The following is a 17,775-nucleotide window of genomic DNA, read 5'->3' on the forward strand; positions in this document are numbered from 1 at the left end:
GAATTATGCTGAATGTGCACTTACAAGTTACTCTGGATTAGAGTGTCTACAAAATAGCGGTTTCACTGCCGACTTGATAAAAATGCCTCATATATAGTATCATTTCATAAAATTACCTTGATGTAACCACAGTATTTCACTCATTAAAACATTCAGGATGGACTGGGTGCATTTCTTCATTCATGAATATTCAGTGAATAATACTGTGGATGACCCTTCTACATCATACAGAGTACAGCAAACCTTAGCTGATTTGCTGTCTACAGGCACAGACACTATCCTTACCTAATTAGATGATATGCATATAAGATGATGTGGATACTTCTTCCAATTAATCATTCTACTGCTGCAGAAGATCCGCTGTCTGTCTCTCCCACTTTCTCCCCCTGTAAATTCCCGTTCAAAACTGAAAGGTTGGTACTGTGATATGTGTATACTAACGTTCACCCTATTTCCAAGGGTGGAGTTTGAGCTCCCGTTTCCTTCTGGGTAACACACACTGCCCTGAGAAGTTTTGCCCCATATTTAGGAAACGGCTACACTGACAGTTATTTCCTACACACATCATTTAAGCATTTAATCCAAATAAACTCAGCTGAAAAAAGCGCGACACTGCCTGCTATGCATATTCCTCAACGGCAGTAAGCAACAGAACCGGAGCCGGAGAAGTACCGTAAGTTATTTGCTGTTGTGACATCACTCTGATTTCAGAAACCGTTACAAGGCTGGAGTAGTCTGGGGGGATCCAAGATGGCGCTCTGATCACAAGTGTTTGGATGTGCTCCGCAAACCTAAATGTTTTTCTATTATATATGGTGTGAACAAAACAACAATATTAGTTTAGTTTGATGGTATTTGTACCAGGCTACTTTTTGGTAACGCCAATAAACCATGATGAAAGCCTCGGGGAAAAGAAAGAGTGTTAAGGTTAGCTCTGCTAGCTCAAGCTTTCTATACTAGCTATCGCCGGGCAAGCCGAAGCTAAGAACGTACTCATTGACAACATGCACAACTACGCCGACCAGATGAAGGTGTCTCTGATGGAGGAAGATTTTCCACCTCTTCCCGTTACACCGTCTAAGCCTCCTGCAGTGAAACAGAGAAGAGTTGAAGACATGGAGATGTCTGCCATTCTCTCCCAGCTCTTGTCTCTCCCTCAGCTGATAATCAGCAGGTCCGACGCCCTGGAAAAGATGGTCAGTGACTCCAATGTGATTGCTGAAAACGCGAGACAGATTGCAGGTGTCAAAGAATCGTTTGATTTGGTTTATGCTGAGACGAAAGCTGTGAAGGAGAGAGTTGTTCACCTCGAAGCAAGCTCTGACACACGCGAGAAACGGATCTCTCACCGGGAAAGCTATTCGCGCCAATGGAATCTAAAGCTTTACGGCTTGGAGGAGAAGGAGAAGCAGGACGTGTGAAAATAAGTCATCCAGGTGTGCCAAGCTCTTCTGCCAGAAGCCAAAAGTAAACTACCAGATGTGATTGATACGGTGCATCGCCTCGGTCCCAGGAAACCGAACAACAGCCAACCCAGAGGCATCATCATGCAGTTCACCTCCCAGACCTACCGCGATGCTGTTTGGCATTCTGCGAAAAACTCAACCTATCTGAAGAACAACAACAACAACAAGCTGACAGTGGACCTGTCTGCAGAAGACAGGGAAAGGAGAAATAAGCTGTGGCCCGCCGTAGAAAAGGCACGGAAGGAAAACAAGCTAGCCTTCTTTGTTGGAGGACGTGCTTTTGTGAATGGAGCAGAAATATTCCCACCTTAGAGACACGGTTAGTGTGCCAGATTTAGCACTGGGTACAATCAGGGTTCAGCTTACAGCGTAGGCTTCCTTGTATAGCCTAATGCTATATCTATAGGATCTATAGGAGGATCTATACCTTCGCTCAATGAACATTTCAGTTATTTTATTAGTTAATTACAGAGCGAGTGGTCATTTGATTAAAAAAGCTGCTATGTTCAACGTTTATTTTATTTTGAATATATTTTCAAATGCAACATAAACGACAATTCATGGTAGATAAAAGCAGACAACTTTATAGTTATTATTTTTACCTCTTTATTTATAAGAGAAAAATGTTCTTAAGCTTGTTTAACATGTTCTACTAATGTTACTATTCAGTATGTTCACGTATTTTTGCCTTAAAAAGGTTTGCGGCTCTCATCCTTTTGTTAGTACACTCTTAGTGACCGTAAGTTCTCTATTTCTGTGTATTAACATCTATTTGGTCTAACATCTATTTTTCTTTTCTTATTTTTCCTTTTTATTATTCATTATGTCATTATCTATTATTTCACTCAACGCGAGAGGGCTAAGAAACCATGTTAAACGTAAAGCTACGTTTCTATATTTAAAACAACATAATACTGACTTTTGCTTTATACAAGAATCTCACTCAACTGAACAAGATGCTGATTTCTGGAAATCACAATGGGGATGTGATTCATGGCTGTCTCATGGGTCAGAACGCTCGGCTGGTGTTTGCATTTTGAAAAACCGTTTTATTGGGAAAGTTTTGTTCTCTGACTGTGACAAAAATGGCCATTATATACTCCTGGGACTTGAACTTGCAAACTCTAATTACATCATAGTTAATGTTCATGGTTTCAACTCTCAAAGAGAGAATATTGCTTATATTGACAGTTTAGATGGGCGACTACTTCACTGGTTATCTAAATTCCCAAACTCTTCTGTAGTTCTTGGTGGCGACTTCAATACTGTGCTAGACAATCATATTGATAGGTGGCCTTCAAGGAGCTCAGACTCTGCTAGTTCTCATATAAAGATGTTCACACATAGATTTAATTTAACTGATACATGGAGGGATAGCCATCTACTACAGAAATCATATACGTGGTGCAACAAGTCACTAACAAGCCAGTCACGTATTGATTATTGGCTTATCTCCAAAGAGCTGAAAAATGTTTTAACAGACATTCTACCCTCACCGTTATCTGATCATAAGTCTATCCATATCCTTATTCCTCTATCGCCTTTCTCCACTACCCCTAAGTCCTCATACTGGAAACTTAATAGTACTATTCTTAAACATAGTGTTGTAGCTGACACAATTAAAAAAATGATTATGTTGTACTGGAACAAAGTTCTAAATGAAAATGTGTATAGTAGTAATTGGGAGTTATTAAAATATGAGATTGCGAAATACCTTAGGAAATACAGTAGTGATTTAACAAAAAGTAGAAGAGCAGAAGAAGATGATACAATCCTTAAGATTGCAACTTTAGCTTCTAAACCAGTAGATGTCCTCACTGAGTCAGAGAAGATTGAACTTATTGAGCAGCAGCATAGGTTGGATGAGATCTATAAACGTAAAGCTGAAGGTGCGTTTGTTCGATCACGTAGAAGATGGCTCGAAGCATTTCTTACAAAAGTTGAAGAATGACATAGACGTGAATTGTTCTTTCTGTGAATTACATCCAGAGACTTGCTCCCATTTGTTTTGGTCTTGTAAATTTACCTATACATTCTGGAAAGATGTGAATGATTTTATAGTTGACAACATTTTTGGGGATTTTGCTTTTTACTATAAAAATGTTATACTTGGCTGCTATGATTATAATGACAAAGATGATAATGCCTTTTTTCTTATTAATTTATTTTTACTTCTCGCCAAATTTCACATTCACAAGTGTAAATTTGCAAACAAAAAAACAAAATTTTGTGTGTTTATGAAGGAATTTGAATTGTATCTGTCAACTATTTCTTCCTCACTAAACCAAAAAGCAATTAGAACAATGAGTGTATGCAATATTTTTAAGATAATTAAGTGAACTACATTCTCGCGTCCTTTCTTTTTATGTTGTATTTTATTTTTCTTTATTTTATTTTTATTTTTATTTGTTTACTTATTCTTTTTCTTTTCATATTGATTTATCTATATAGGATGAGAACTGTATTTGTATGTTTGTTGACAATTTGTTATAAAAGTTTGTCGGAAAGTTAGCAAACAACTCTGCACAGAACACTCGAAAAGGTTGCTCTTGTATTTACAGTTTTTGAAGTGAACGAAAGTAGATTGAGGACAGCCTGCTGAAAAACTTGAACACAATGAACAGGGTCGACTACGACGATGATACGAAATTTCTGGGAGAATGGGGACCTTTTCAAAAACGGATTATGTTATTCCTCTGTATAAGCGTAATTCCTAACGGGTTGACAGGTTTTTACGTTGTATTCATCGCTGACACGCCTCCGCACCACTGTGTGATACCACCAAATGCCAATATTAGCGCAGAATGGAGAAACTATTCTATTCCACTGGAAGAAGATGATGGGGAGATGCGATACAGCAAATGCACCCGATACAAACTGGACGTAATAAACGTCTTTCAGACAACGGATCCGTGCCTGGAATCGACGTGAATGTCACTGAAATAGAACAGGAAAGCTGTAAGGATGGATGGCATTACGACTGATCAATTTACAATTCAACCATCGTGTCCGAGGTAAGTGATTTATTTGTAATTGATACGTGTTTCAGTTAATTAAAAGAAAAGCGTAATAACATGAAGTAGATAAGAATGTTTTAACATGTACAGAACTGTAAATATGTGCTCTTGTCATCAGTGGGATCTGGTGTGTAGTGATGCATGGAACGTCCCCTTGACCACTTCTGGGAACGGGAACCTTTTTTTCTGGACAATTGTCGGACAGGTAATTTTCTCTCTCTCTTGCCCCCTCCAATCACCAGCAAGTTCTCAGAACTTTAAAATAGTTGCAATCATCTCTCTCTCTCTCTCTCTCTCTCTCTTTAGGTTTGGGAGGAAAAACATTCTATTTGTTACAATCGGAGTTCAGACTTTGTTCATATTCTTCCAGATTTTCTCCACTTCCTGGTTTATGTTCTCTGCACTTTTCTTTGTAGTTGGAATGGGAGAAGTTTCTAACTTTGTGACAGCATTTGTCCTAGGTAATTATGAGCCATTTCATTCATTACATTACATTACATTACATTATTGGCATTTGGAGGGAAGTACAATTTCAACTGCTACCTGTACAACAAAGATAAGGACGAGGGCCAATGTGTTTTTTTTTTTTTTTTTAACAAAGAAACAAACAAACAGAGCAAAAGTGACCAAAGTTAACAATCCAACAATTAAGGTTCACAGGGAGGTAGGGAGGGATGGGGAGAGGTGCTGCTTGAAGAGGTGTGTCTTCAGCTTGAGCTTGAAGGTGGGAAGAGATTCTACAGTTCTGACCTCAACTGGGAGTTTGTTCCACCACCGTGGAGCCAGAACAGACAGTAGTCGTGAGCGTGAGGTGGAGAGGGGGAGGTGCCAAGCGGCCTGAGGAGGCTGAACGAAGAGGTCTGGCAGGGGTGTAGGGTCTGATGATTTTTTGTAGATAAGCTGGAGAAGACCCTTTAACTGCTTGGAAGGCTAGCACCAATATTTTGAATTTGATGCGAGCCATGACAGGCAGCCAGTGGAGGGAAGTAAGCAGGGGGGTGACGTGTGAGTATTTGGGAAGGTTGAAGACCAGACGGGCTGCTGCATTCTGGATGAGTTGGAGGGGTCTGATGGCGGACGCTGGGAGGCCAGCCAAGAGGGAATTGCAGTAGTTCAGGCGGGACAGAACCATTGCTTGGACCAGGAGCTGGGTCGAGTAGGGGGTGAGAAAGGGGCGGATTCTCCGTGTGTTGTATAGGAAGAACCTGCAAGACCGGGTCACCGCCGCAATGTTCTCGGAAAGGGACAGTCTGCTGTCCATCACCACGCCGAGGTTCCTTGCACTGGGTGACGCCGTGAGTGTGGTATCCCCAAGGGAAATGGAGAGATCCAGATGGGGAGAGGTATTAGCAGGGATGAATATCATTTCAGTCTTGCCTGGGTTGAGCTTTAGATGGTGGTTGTCCATCCAGCTCTGGATGTCCCTCAGGCAAGCAGAGATACGGGCTGAGACCTGCGTATCAGACGGCGGGAACGAGACGAAGAGTTGGGTATCGTCCGCGTAGCAGTGGTAGGATAGCCCATGTGCAGTGATCACCGGGCCAAAGGAGCGAGTGTAAAGAGAAAAAGGAAGCGGGCCAAGGACTGAGCCCTGGGGAACTCCTGTGGCAAGGGGCCAAGGTGTCGATACCGAACCAGCCCAGGCAACCTGGAAGGAGCGACCAGAGAGGTAGGACTCAATCCAGTCCAGGGCTGTGCCACAGATGCCCGTTGCTGACAGGGCAGACAGGAGGATGGAGTGATCCACAGTGTCGAAGGCAGCAGAGAGATCTAGAAGAATGAGGACAGAGGAGAGGGAGGCTGCTCGTGGGCTGCCCCAAAAAAACAAAAAGCAGAGCATGCTCAACCCAAGTACAGACAAAGCGCTGTATGGTCCTGAACACTTTTGCTTTCACTTTTTAGGCAACATGCAATTCCATGCCGAGAAGGGGAGGAGTAATGCAAGTTAAAAAAACAAAACAGATTTTGTTCCATGAGTTTTCATAATTAACAGTTACTTCGCAGTTTTTATAGTTTTTTTAGCTGATGCTTTCATCCAAAGTGACTTAGGTTGGTTAGACTAAGCAGGGGAGCAGAGTGGAGAAAAGGGCCTGGTAACGGGTAAGAATAAGGGCCCCGATCTTAATAAGATCACTGATCTTATTGTGGCTATGCTGGGGCTTGAACCACCAACCTTCCAGGTCCCAGTCATGCACCTCAGCCAGGAGGCTATAGGCTGTTTTGTATGTGGATACTGAACCATAGATAGACAGACAGACAGACAGACAGACAGCCAGCCAGTCAGGAACTCGGTTTAAGAGGTTGAAGAAATCCACTTCATGCCTCAAAAACATTTCAGATTGTCTCAGATATGTAGGCCATATTTTTTTCCCTCACATACCAGGGCAATAGGTGGAGTATCAAGACATACGTACATGTAACATGGAAGAGTGTAAAGACTCTACGAAGAGTTCATGTGATCCACTGAAGTCTCAAACTGGAAAATCAGTCATGCCTGTCATCCGGATAGTTTTAGCCAACACACCGGGGCAGCCTGTAGTCTAGTGGCTAAGGCACATGACTGGGAACTGGGAGGTTGTTGGTTCAAGCCCCCACCGGGGCAACCTGTAGTCTAGTGGCTAAGGCACATGACTGGGAACACTGGGAGGTTGTTGGTTCAAGCCCCGGTGTAGCCACAATAAGATCCAAGGGCTGTTGGGCCCTTGAGCAAGGCCCTTAACCCCGTATTGCTCCAGGGGAGGATTGTCTGCTTAGGTTGGTTTGGATAAAAGCATCAGCTCAATAATTAATAATAGGGTAACCAGTTAAAATAAGGTGCCATGAATTGGCATGTTAACTAACTACTACTGTGTAGTTAATCTGTACAGCTCTGTTCATCATTAATTTATTGTCCATTAGTTAATGGCAATTCATGAGCCTCATTGTAAAGTGTGACCAATTCTAATTATTATGGTAAATGGTTGGAATTTATATAGTGCCGTTATCCAATTAGTCAATGAACCGCATCCACGATGGATTCGATGGATCCGCATCCATCTCTAGTTAGCTGGCATAGCTTTTCGAAATTACATTTAAATACCATTTGAAATGCAAAGTCAATGTCACTGCAACGTGGCATGAGAACTGTTATGAGATTAACTGCAACCGCAGTTGATACCTCAGTTCTGTGTGCAGTCTGCACTCAATTGTGCTTACAATGACCACAACAGACTATGACGATGTTACCAAATTTCTGGGAGAATGGGGACATTTTCAAAAACTGATCGCATTACTCCTCTGTATAAGCGTAATTCCTAACGGGTTGACAGGTTTTTCCGTTGTATTCATCGCTGACACGCCTCCGCACCACTGCTTGATACCACCAAACGCCAATATTAGCGCAGAATGGAGAAACTATTCTATTCCACTGGAAGAAGATAATGGGGAGATGCGGTACAGCAAATGCACCCGGTACAAACTGGACGTAATAAAGCGTCTTTCAGACAACGGATCCGTGCCTGGAATCGACGTGAATGTCACTGAAATAGAACAGGAAAGCTGTAAGGATGGATGGCATTACGACCGATCAATTTACATTTCAACCATCGTGTCCGAGGCAAGTGACTTTCGTTTATTTGTAATTGATACGTGTGTCAGTTAATTAAAAGAAAAACGTAATAACCTGAAGTAGGTATGAATGTTTTAACATGTACAGAACTGTAAATATGTGCTCTTGTCATCAGTGGGATCTGGTGTGTAGTGATGCATGGAAGGTCCCCATGACCACTTCTGTGTTATTCTTTGGATTGTTAACGGGAGCCTTTTTTTCTGGACAATTGTCGGACAGGTAATTTTCTCTCTCTCTCACCCCCTCCAATCACCAGCAAGTTCTCAGAACTTTAAAATAGTTGCAATAATCTCTCTCTCTCTCTCTCTCTCTCTCTCTCTCGTTTTTTAGGTTTGGGAGAAAAAACATTCTCTTCGTTACAATCGGAGTTCAGACTTTGTTCATATTCTTCCAGATTTTCTCCACGTCCTGGTTTATGTTCTCTGCACTTTTCTTTGTTGTTGGAATGGGAGAAGTTTCTAACTTTGTGACGGCATTTGTCCTAGGTAATTATGAGCCATTTCATTCAATGAATGAATTCAAACTGAGCTAGTGGCCACCCAGTGGGCTCAAGAATAACTTGCAATGCACAAAACATACTTAAAAAATAAACTATATAATTATTAAGATAGGGCGGCATGGATAGGGTGCAGTGGGTAGCACTGCTGCCTCACAGCAAGGAGGTCCTGGGTTTGAATCCCCGTCGGCCGGAGTTTGCATGTTCTCCCCGTGTCTGCATGGGTTTCTGTCCAAAGACATGCAGGTTAGGCTGATTGGAGAGTCTAAATTTCCCATAGGTGTGAGTGTGCCCTGCGATGGACTGGCGACCTGTCCAGGGTGTATTCCTGCTTTTTGCCCAATGTATTCTGGAATAGGCTCCAGCCCCCCTGCAACCCTGTTCAGGATAAGTGGGTTAGGATAATGAATTAATGAATTAATTCATTATGAAGATAAACTATGAAAAATACTACAATCTATGATTTCTATGAACAAACACCATGTTTCAGACATATTCCCATGGGCATTTTGCCATTGACACCATTTGCATTGTTCAATTTCATTTCTACATTTTTGAATTTTAAGTTAGTGGAGGGATCGCTCTGCCCTCACTTTATGGAAATATAGGAACATAGTGAAACATACTGCCAGTGATGCAGGAGCAGCATAAACACAAGACATGATTGTTCAAGCTGACAGGAAGGCCACACCAACTCAAATAACCACACAGTGCAACAGTGGCATGCAGAAGAACATGAACCCACACCATGCCAGACCTTCAAGTGGATGGGCTATAGCAGCAGAAGACCAATAAAGTGGTCACTGAGTGTAGTTTGTCAATGTAGTAGATACAGTGATAGGCTTTGGATCTCATCTTTCAGCACTGCTGCAGTTATACCTGTTGTCCTCCTGTTCTCTATAAATGTTGTGTAAAGGAACAGAAGTTTTGACTCCACGCATTCGGACCATATACTGCACTGCGGGAGTGTCCACTTTTTTTGCCGTTGGCTACATGTTGCTTCCCCTGACGGCCTTCTTCATCAGAGACTGGAGAATGCTGCTGATCGCCATAGCTCTGCCAGGAGTTTTCTGTTTCCCCCTGTGGAGGTAGGTGTGCGATACAGCTTCATGTATCTTGCCCTGTAGGTCATCATGTATCCCCACTGCATTAACGTTAGCTAGCTAGCTTACTGGTTTACGTGACACCAGACGATATTGACACACAAGTCATTTGTCTTTGTTGTAGATGTTTATCTGGGCACTGTGGCCAGAAGGTATCTTATTGTGGCTACTGGCTACACTGGGATTCAAACTACCAACCTTGCCTGTCCCAGGCATTTACCTTAACCACTACGCTACAGGCCGCCCTTTTGACATGCACGATCACAGTGGAGCCATGCCTTTAGGCGAGTCCCTCCCCCTCTCACCAGACCACCGCTGTCTCCCCAGAGTGAGGAACATGCAAATAACCTGTTCGTCCAGCTCTGTCTGAGGCCCTGGGGCGGTTCTAGGACTTTCACAAGGGTTGCCTGGGGGTGGCCACCATATCTCCTGGCTTCCTGAACATTTTTTGACTTATTTCTGTTTTTTCATTGTTTTTTTATTTTTTTATAGTCGACTAAGACTAAACATAAGTTAATAGGCTATAAGCTACTGATAAGCTAATGTACCGGATGACATTAACAATGACAAATAAATAGGCTATCTTTTGTCATCTTTTGTCATCAAGACCCTTCTCTGAGCTCATGAAGGCTATTCAGTAGGCAAATGCTCTAAGCAAACCACCAAACAAAAATGCATCATGCAAACTAAGCATATGGAAAATGGAATGGAAAGCTCTGAGCCAACACATACAGTAGACTCCAGAGCATTCCATTTAATTTTCCATGTTTTAGCGCACAGTGCACTGAGGAGCCTCAAAATTGCACCAATTATAACCAATCTGAATTACATAGTATATCATACATGACATCATATATTGTTATCAAAAGACAATTAGATGTTTATGGATCAGGAATAAAAACAAATTGTTTGACCATATCTAAGGCCATTAAAGTCATAAACTGTGTTCTGCAAAGCAAACTACAAGGTGTAGAGCAATCCCTGCCAGGGTACACCAACATAACACCAATATTTACAGGCTTGTTTCAATCTGAGAAGAAGAATAACATGAAGTGACTGGATAAGTAACACATGCATCAGAGCTGGTGAGAATGTGATTCTGGACAAAGCAAGAATGTGTATTGTCATCATGAGGTATCTGAGATATATTACAACAAATAATGCTCTGATCTGTAACTAAGCCTGTTCAAGAATATGTGGTCATGGATATCTCACAAATTAACTTATTATGATTGATATGATGAAAAAAATCATTATAATACACATTGTTGCTTTGTCCAAAATTACATTCTCACCAGCTCTGATGCATGCTACTTATCCAGTCACTTCATGTTAGTATTCTTCTGAACTAATACAGAGAACACAAACTAAACAACGACATAAGAAAATGTATCTTTAACATATATTTCTTTTAAATCTTTTAAAACAATAAAGAGCTTTTGGAAACTATATGAATGAATTATTGTCTAAATACTATAAGAATTATGTACCAGCACCTACACAATGGGTACAATATTATTATATAAATACACATTCTTAAGGTAGCGATTTGGCTACATAGATTTAGCTGATTTAGCTTGTAGTACACAAGGGGGCCATATTATATTAAAGAAACACAGCATTCAAGTAATGTATTTATTGTTGAGGAGACTAACATTCGTTAGCTAGCTGGCTAACTAGTTTGATGTTATTTAATGATGGCATTTAAATGATATTTCAACCATACCATTCAGCATATTCAATATTCCAACCTGTCACGCTGACTAGAGCAAAATAACATTTAGAGGCTTACAAACTGCACCAAGGCAGCACAGATGGTGCAGTGGGTAGCACTGCTGCCTCACAGCAAGTAGGTCCTGGGTTCGACTCCCCGTGGGCCGGGGCCTCTCTGTGTGGAGTTTGCATGTTCTCCCTGTGTCTGCGTGGGTTTCCTCCGGGTACTCCGGTTTCCCCCCACAGTCCAAAGACATGCAGATTAGACTGATTGGAGAGTCTAAATTGCCCATAGGTATGAGTGTGTTAGTGAATGGTTTCTGTGCCCTGCGATGGACTGGCGACCTGTCCAGGGTGTATTCCTGCCTTTCGCCCAATGCATGCTGGGATCGACTCCAGCCCCCCTGTGACCCAGTTCAGGATAAGCAGGTTAGGATAATGAATGAATGAATGAATGAACAAATCAGATTTTAGGGGTGGCACCGGCCCCCCGTTTAGAACCGCCCTTGCTGAGGCCGGAGTTTGAGTTTTAGTTTAGGTTTTATTTATATACATTTAACGGTAAACAAAACAAAACTCTGACAGAAATGAGACAAAACATAGAAACACTGGTGCGTGCGGTCAGGCAGTGTAGTACATAACATAACATAAGGTAATGGCGTGAACAGGCCATTCAGCCCAGCAATGCTCGCCTTTTCCTAGCGTACCTACTGCCCAAATTGCCTAAAAGCGAAATAAAATCTAACACTTTATCAAGCCTGGTCTTGAAAACCCCCAGTGTTTCCTCCACTACATGCGCTGGCAAGCTATTCGACACATTGACCACTCGCTGTGTGAAAAAATACTTCCGAATATCTGTACTGAATTTCTCCTTCGCCAGTTTCCATTTGTGACCTCTCGTTCTGCTAACCGAACATGAATAATACTTCATTTTGTTAATCCATTGAATGAATTTAAAAGCCTCAATCAAATCCCCTTTAGCCTCGTTTTACTCAATTTAAAGAGATTAAGCATCCTAATCTATCCTCGTAACTCTCATCTTTCATACATGGAATCAATCTGGTTGCCCTTCTCTGAACCTTTTCTAGTGCCTCTATGTCCTTCTTATAGTGCAGTCCCCAGAACTGCACACAGTACTGCAAGTGTGGTCTAACAAGAGTATTGTATAAGGTGAGTATAACTTCCTTGGATAATCAATACTCCTGGCTATTTATCCTAACATCCTATTGGCCTTCTTTACTGCTACTGCACATTTACACAAATAACTGGTGTATTGTAGAGTCCTTACCAGAAACAGATGAGTATTCTCCCACCCCCCCAAAAAAAAAACGAAAAAAAAAAACGACATTGGGGAGCGACCCCTGTTCCAAAGTCGGTGCACAAAACAGTTCTCCACTACTAAAAAAAAAAAACGAAACATTGGTTCACTTTTTTTTCCAAACAAACACCAAACATCTCTTCAAAAACCTCCACTTCCAGCTGCGTCCGTTTTAAGCTCTTATGGAGGAGGAAACTACGTCTTGCAGCCATGTGCAAAATAAAATAAATAAATAATAATACATTTAAAAAACGTGTACAACATGACGTATGTATGCGACCTCATACTAGAAATACCTAGCAGCTGTCAGACATTCCCTTGGCTTGTCACTGCTTGTGCTGTTTCTGCTTCCTTTGCCTGCTCCTCAAAATGAAGTATTCCTCTTGCCTAACAATCGTTGTGCTATGAATTTATGCTCTAGTCTGTTGCAATAATTGCTGCTCAATTAATTTTTTTGCTCAAATAATCGCTGCTCTATGAATTTCTGTCTTTCGGGTCTTAACAAGGCAAGAGGCTGGTGTTTAAGTAGCATTTGGTTTTTTAAATTAATTTATTTATTCCCCAATCTTGGTTGCAAATGGTTTTATTCATAATTTTTCCAACAGGTTGCACTCGCTAACATAATCAGAACCCCATCACTAATTGACACCTCCTATTCCTGATGCTTAGCTTTTATGATCCTTGGGCAAGGCTAACCTAATCTATGTACATTCTGTGTTCAAATAGCGGGCATATTTATATATTTATACTTTCTTATGTAAGTAGTAAGTTTGCATGCTGGACAGGTAAAACAAGATAGTGAGACTGATGCTGATGGAATATGAGGAAACTGGTTGCATGCCTAGGGTACATTTTGTCTTCATATGAAGAGTGTTTTTTTCTTACTTACAGGAAATACGTAACAGCTGCTATATTTCCATGAACATTTACCAGACAGAACACAACCTTGTAAAACCTTGTGTGAATTCTACTACTCAAATGATCTCATGCAGATGCAACTTTAATTTCATGGTTGCAGAGCTGTACCCTTAGAGAACCGCACCATGAACTGACTTTGTGTTGGGACAGGTTAATCCCGGAGTCTCCCCGATGGCTTCTCTCTCAGGGCCGGGTGGAGGAGGCAGAGGCCATTTTGAGAGGTGCTGCCAAGAAGAACGGAGTCAAAGCCCCGGAGGTCATCTTTCAGCCTCTCCAGGTCCTGCTAATCTTACCTTCATACAAATGTCTCCACAATTGCCATTGCCTGTACTATCCAGTCACAGCATCCTTTGTATGGTCACCTCCAGACAAATGTATGCACTCTACCTTAGTCCTCCCTCCTGATTTCCCCCGACCCCCTTTCTGATATCCCTATCCCTCTTGTCTAACCCCCCCCCCCCCCCCCCCCAAAAAAAAGAAGAAAAATGCACTTATGATGACTATATGTTTAGAACAGCATTTCATGTGTATTTTCCAAGTTATGGATGTGATGCTTTGACTTGTGGAAGAACCTATGCACTTGAAAATCACTTTGGATTAAAAGCATCTGCCAAATGACTAAAATGTAAATGTAAATGTGACCACTTAATTCCGTATTTATTGGATTTATGAGTCTTCTGCTGCTGTAGCCAATCTACTTCAAGATTCCATGTCTTGTGTGTTCAGAGATGCTCTTCTGCATACCACTGTTGTAACGTGTGGAGGTACCTGTCAGCTTGAACCAGTCTAGCCATTTCCTCTAACCTCTCTTAATAATAAGGTGTTTTTCACCCACAGAACTGCTGCTCACAAGATGTGTTTTATTTTTGGAATCATCAACTATAGAGACTGTTGTGTGTGAAAATGCTATGAGATCAGCATTTTCTTTTAACCAAACCGTCTGGTGTCATTTAGATCACATTTCTTCCCCATTCTGATCTGAACAACAACTCAACCTCATGATTGGCTGGTTATATATTTGCTTTAACAAGCTGGAGTACAGTTATATCTAATAAAGTGGTCACAGACTGGATAGTAACAGTATATCACCTTGTTGTACTCCATTTGCTCCTCCATATCCTTTCAAACCAGTTCCTTAAGAGCATAGATGTTGGATACTTGACTGGATCACCATGGGTTTAAAGCCGTTCATTGTGATGTGTTGCTTTAGGCAGAATACCAGGAAACGTTGAACCACCACAACATCTGTGATCTCATTAAGTCCAGCAGCATCCGCTGGATCACGATCAAACTGATCCTAATGTGGTAAGTGTCCCAAGACCCTAGCCTAAATTACATGAATCATGTGAGACTGCTCAAAGCCAAGAGTAATAGATTCACTTTTATGTAAACCTCATTTTTTTCCCAAACGTTGAAGATGGATGGCTGAAACCTCTAAACAATCTCCCATCTTTTCAGGGTGATAATCTGCCTTGGGTACTTTGCCTTATCTTTGAACACCTCAAATCTGTCTGGGGACCCCTTTTTGAACAGTTTCTTCTCGGCGGCTGTTGAAGTCCCAGCCTACATTTTGGCCTGGCCCCTATTTCGCTCTTGCCCAAGGCGACTGTGTCTCTCTCCCACGCTGTTCCTCAGTGGAGCGGTACTACTGGTCACACAGCTCATACCAGGAAGTAAGTGTCATCAAGAGGGAATCAGCAAGGCACTGTTTATTTCTGTACCTCAGCTCACAAACTAGCCCTGTTCACAACATGCATCTTAATCCATATTTTCTGAGTCAGCATCAGACTCGTCCAGTTTTCAATTATTATTATTTTTTACCCAATGTAGCTAGCTGACTAGTGCCACATATCAATATTATTTATTTAAATACATTATTTATTTTCATCACACCTTATTTAAAACAGCTCCACATATTTGGGATTATATAACTGCGAAATTGGCTCAAAAATATCTGCCTGTTTTTAAAGAAGAATTAACGTAAAGATAACATTTGTCCCACAGTGCTTCAAACCTGGTAATGGTGTGGGTTCCATGTGCAAAAGGGTCAAAGTGGGCAAGGAATACAAGGGATTTAACACAATTGGTTCATATTTTCAATAAAAAAAAGGTTTTGCAGATACAAACAATATATTGCTATTGAAATTATTTTCAGGATGCCCTCATTTCCCTCATGGCAGGTTGGGACCAGTCAGTTCTGTAATCTCTCTTTAATATTGACAGAGCTGAGTTCAGTATCTATCGCACTGGAGATGATGGGGAAATTTGGATTCTCGGTGGCTTACATTCTGGTGTACGCTTTCACGACGGAGCTGTACCCCACCGTCCTGAGGAACACCGCGGTGGGCACCTGCTCCACCATTTCCCATCTGGGCAACATCGCAGCACCCTATTTCCTCTATATGGGTTAGTGAGGCTCGATACTAGCTCCACACATCCTGTCAACATCCCACAGCCGGTGGGCTCTCTTTAAATAAGCACCCCTCTTTCACCTAGAGGCTCATATGTGCACCGCAATGAGGTGCCAAAAACAAATTAGCCATCCGGCCACTCTGGATATTGGCCTAGCAGTGGCAAACTCTGCTTTTTCCTTCCCTTATGCAGGAACCTATTACAAGTCCTTGCCATACATATTAATGGGGAGCCTCTGTGCTTTGGGGGGGTTGCTTGGCCTCCTGCTTCCTGAGACCTATGGTTTGCCTCTCCCAGAGACCATCGATCACATGCAGACTATTCAAAGGTAAGGCAGCCACATCTCACAAACACAGGGTCTGCTGCCTCAGCTGTTAGCACTGTGCTGCAGCACCTTCTGAGATCGAATGTTCGTTGAATTAATGGTTATTATTCAATGCCAATAAAGGAATATGACAATTTTTCATTCATTTTGTTTCCCTCAGGTATAAAAAGCGACAAACATCAAATAGAGGGCGGCCTGTAGTGTAGTGGTTAAGGTACATCACTGGGACCCGCAAAGTCGGTGGTCCGACCCCGGTTGTAGCCACAATAAGATCCGCACAGCCGTTGGGCAACGCCCTTAACCCTATATTGCTCCGGGGAAGGATTGTCTCCTGCTTAGTCTAATCAACTGTACATCGCCCTGGATAAGAGCGTCTGCCAAATGCCATTAACGTAATGTCTATGAGCTCCAGCAGCCATTGTAATAAATTATGAAGGGTGATGCTTTTCTTCTGACTGCAGTTTTTTCTCAACTGCCCTTTTCTTGGTGGTTGGTTTTGGCCTGGTTTTTACATGACTGTTTCCTCTGTCTTTTTGGGGTGTCTCTGTAAAAAGTGTGAAACAAATATAACTGAATTGAATTATGCTGAATGTGCACTTACAAGTTACTCTGGATTAGAGTGTCTACAAAATAGCGGTTTCACTGCCGACTTGATAAAAATGCCTCATATATAGTATCATTTCATAAAATTACCTTGATGTAACCACAGTATTTCACTCATTAATAAATTTAGGATGGACTGGGTGCATTTCTTCATTCATGAATATTCAGTGAATAATACTGTGGATGACCCTTCTACATCATACAGAGTACAGCAAACCTTAGCCGATTTTCTGTCTCCAGACACAGACACTATTCTTACCGTATTCGATGATATGCATATAAGATGATGTGGATACTTCTCCCAATTAATCATTCTAATGCTGCTGAAGATCCGCTGTCTGTCTCTCCCTCTTTCTCCCTCTAAATTCCAGTTCAAAACTGTAAGGTTGTATTTCTTCGTCAAAAAGCTAAAAGCTTGCCCTCTAACTCGGCGAAGTCAGAGCTGTTTGTCATATCGCTCAGGCTAGCCAAGGTACTGTGATATGTGAATACTAACTGTTACTGCCATTTTCCCTGTTGTGGATTAAATTTAAATTAATTCGAAGTTGTTTTATTTTTGCCAATGTATGTACAAGTTTAATTTACTTACCTGTTAATATTATTAATATTATACAGATTACAGTGTATAGATCATAATAATTGAATTAGAATTACAGACTTTTAGGCAGTAGACTGTTTATTGTTTGTATTTTAGTTATTTAGGCTTCCGTAGGTCAGTAAAAGATTGTGCATTGTAACTTTCCCTGGTCAGTCCGTTCTGCAATAAAGACGGGAGCAACAAATAGTTTCTACCGTCG

General features: G+C 41.5%; 1 protein-coding gene across 1 annotated transcript; it reads left to right on the forward strand.

Annotated features, from left to right (window-relative positions):
- The first annotated feature begins 7,679 nt into the window (after nt 1–7,679).
- On the forward strand, nt 7,680–16,382 carry LOC133133098 (organic cation/carnitine transporter 2-like). The gene is made up of 9 exons (XM_061249085.1): nt 7,680–8,078; nt 8,206–8,309; nt 8,421–8,575; nt 9,503–9,674; nt 13,789–13,915; nt 14,861–14,943; nt 15,097–15,311; nt 15,862–16,044; nt 16,243–16,382. Exons 1-9 carry the CDS (start codon nt 7,680–7,682, stop codon nt 16,380–16,382), a joined length of 1,578 nt encoding a protein of 525 aa, XP_061105069.1.
- Nucleotides 16,383–17,775: the final 1,393 nt, after the last annotated feature.

This window comes from Conger conger, chromosome 7 (assembly GCF_963514075.1).
Source record: "Conger conger chromosome 7, fConCon1.1, whole genome shotgun sequence".
In the NCBI taxonomy this organism is placed as follows: domain Eukaryota; kingdom Metazoa; phylum Chordata; class Actinopteri; order Anguilliformes; family Congridae; genus Conger; species Conger conger.

What these genes read in the sequence shown, in the direction of transcription:
- LOC133133098 (XM_061249085.1), top strand. Translation starts at nt 7,680, where the DNA reads ATGACCACAACAGACTATGACGATGTTACCAAATTTCTGGGAGAATGG. An exon ending in TGTGACGGCATTTGTCCTAG is followed by an intron (nt 8,576 to 9,502) that starts GTAATTATGAGC and finishes TGTTGTGTAAAG; the next exon opens with GAACAGAAGTTTTGACTCCA. An exon ending in TTCTGTTTCCCCCTGTGGAG is followed by an intron (nt 9,675 to 13,788) that starts GTAGGTGTGCGA and finishes GTGTTGGGACAG; the next exon opens with GTTAATCCCGGAGTCTCCCC.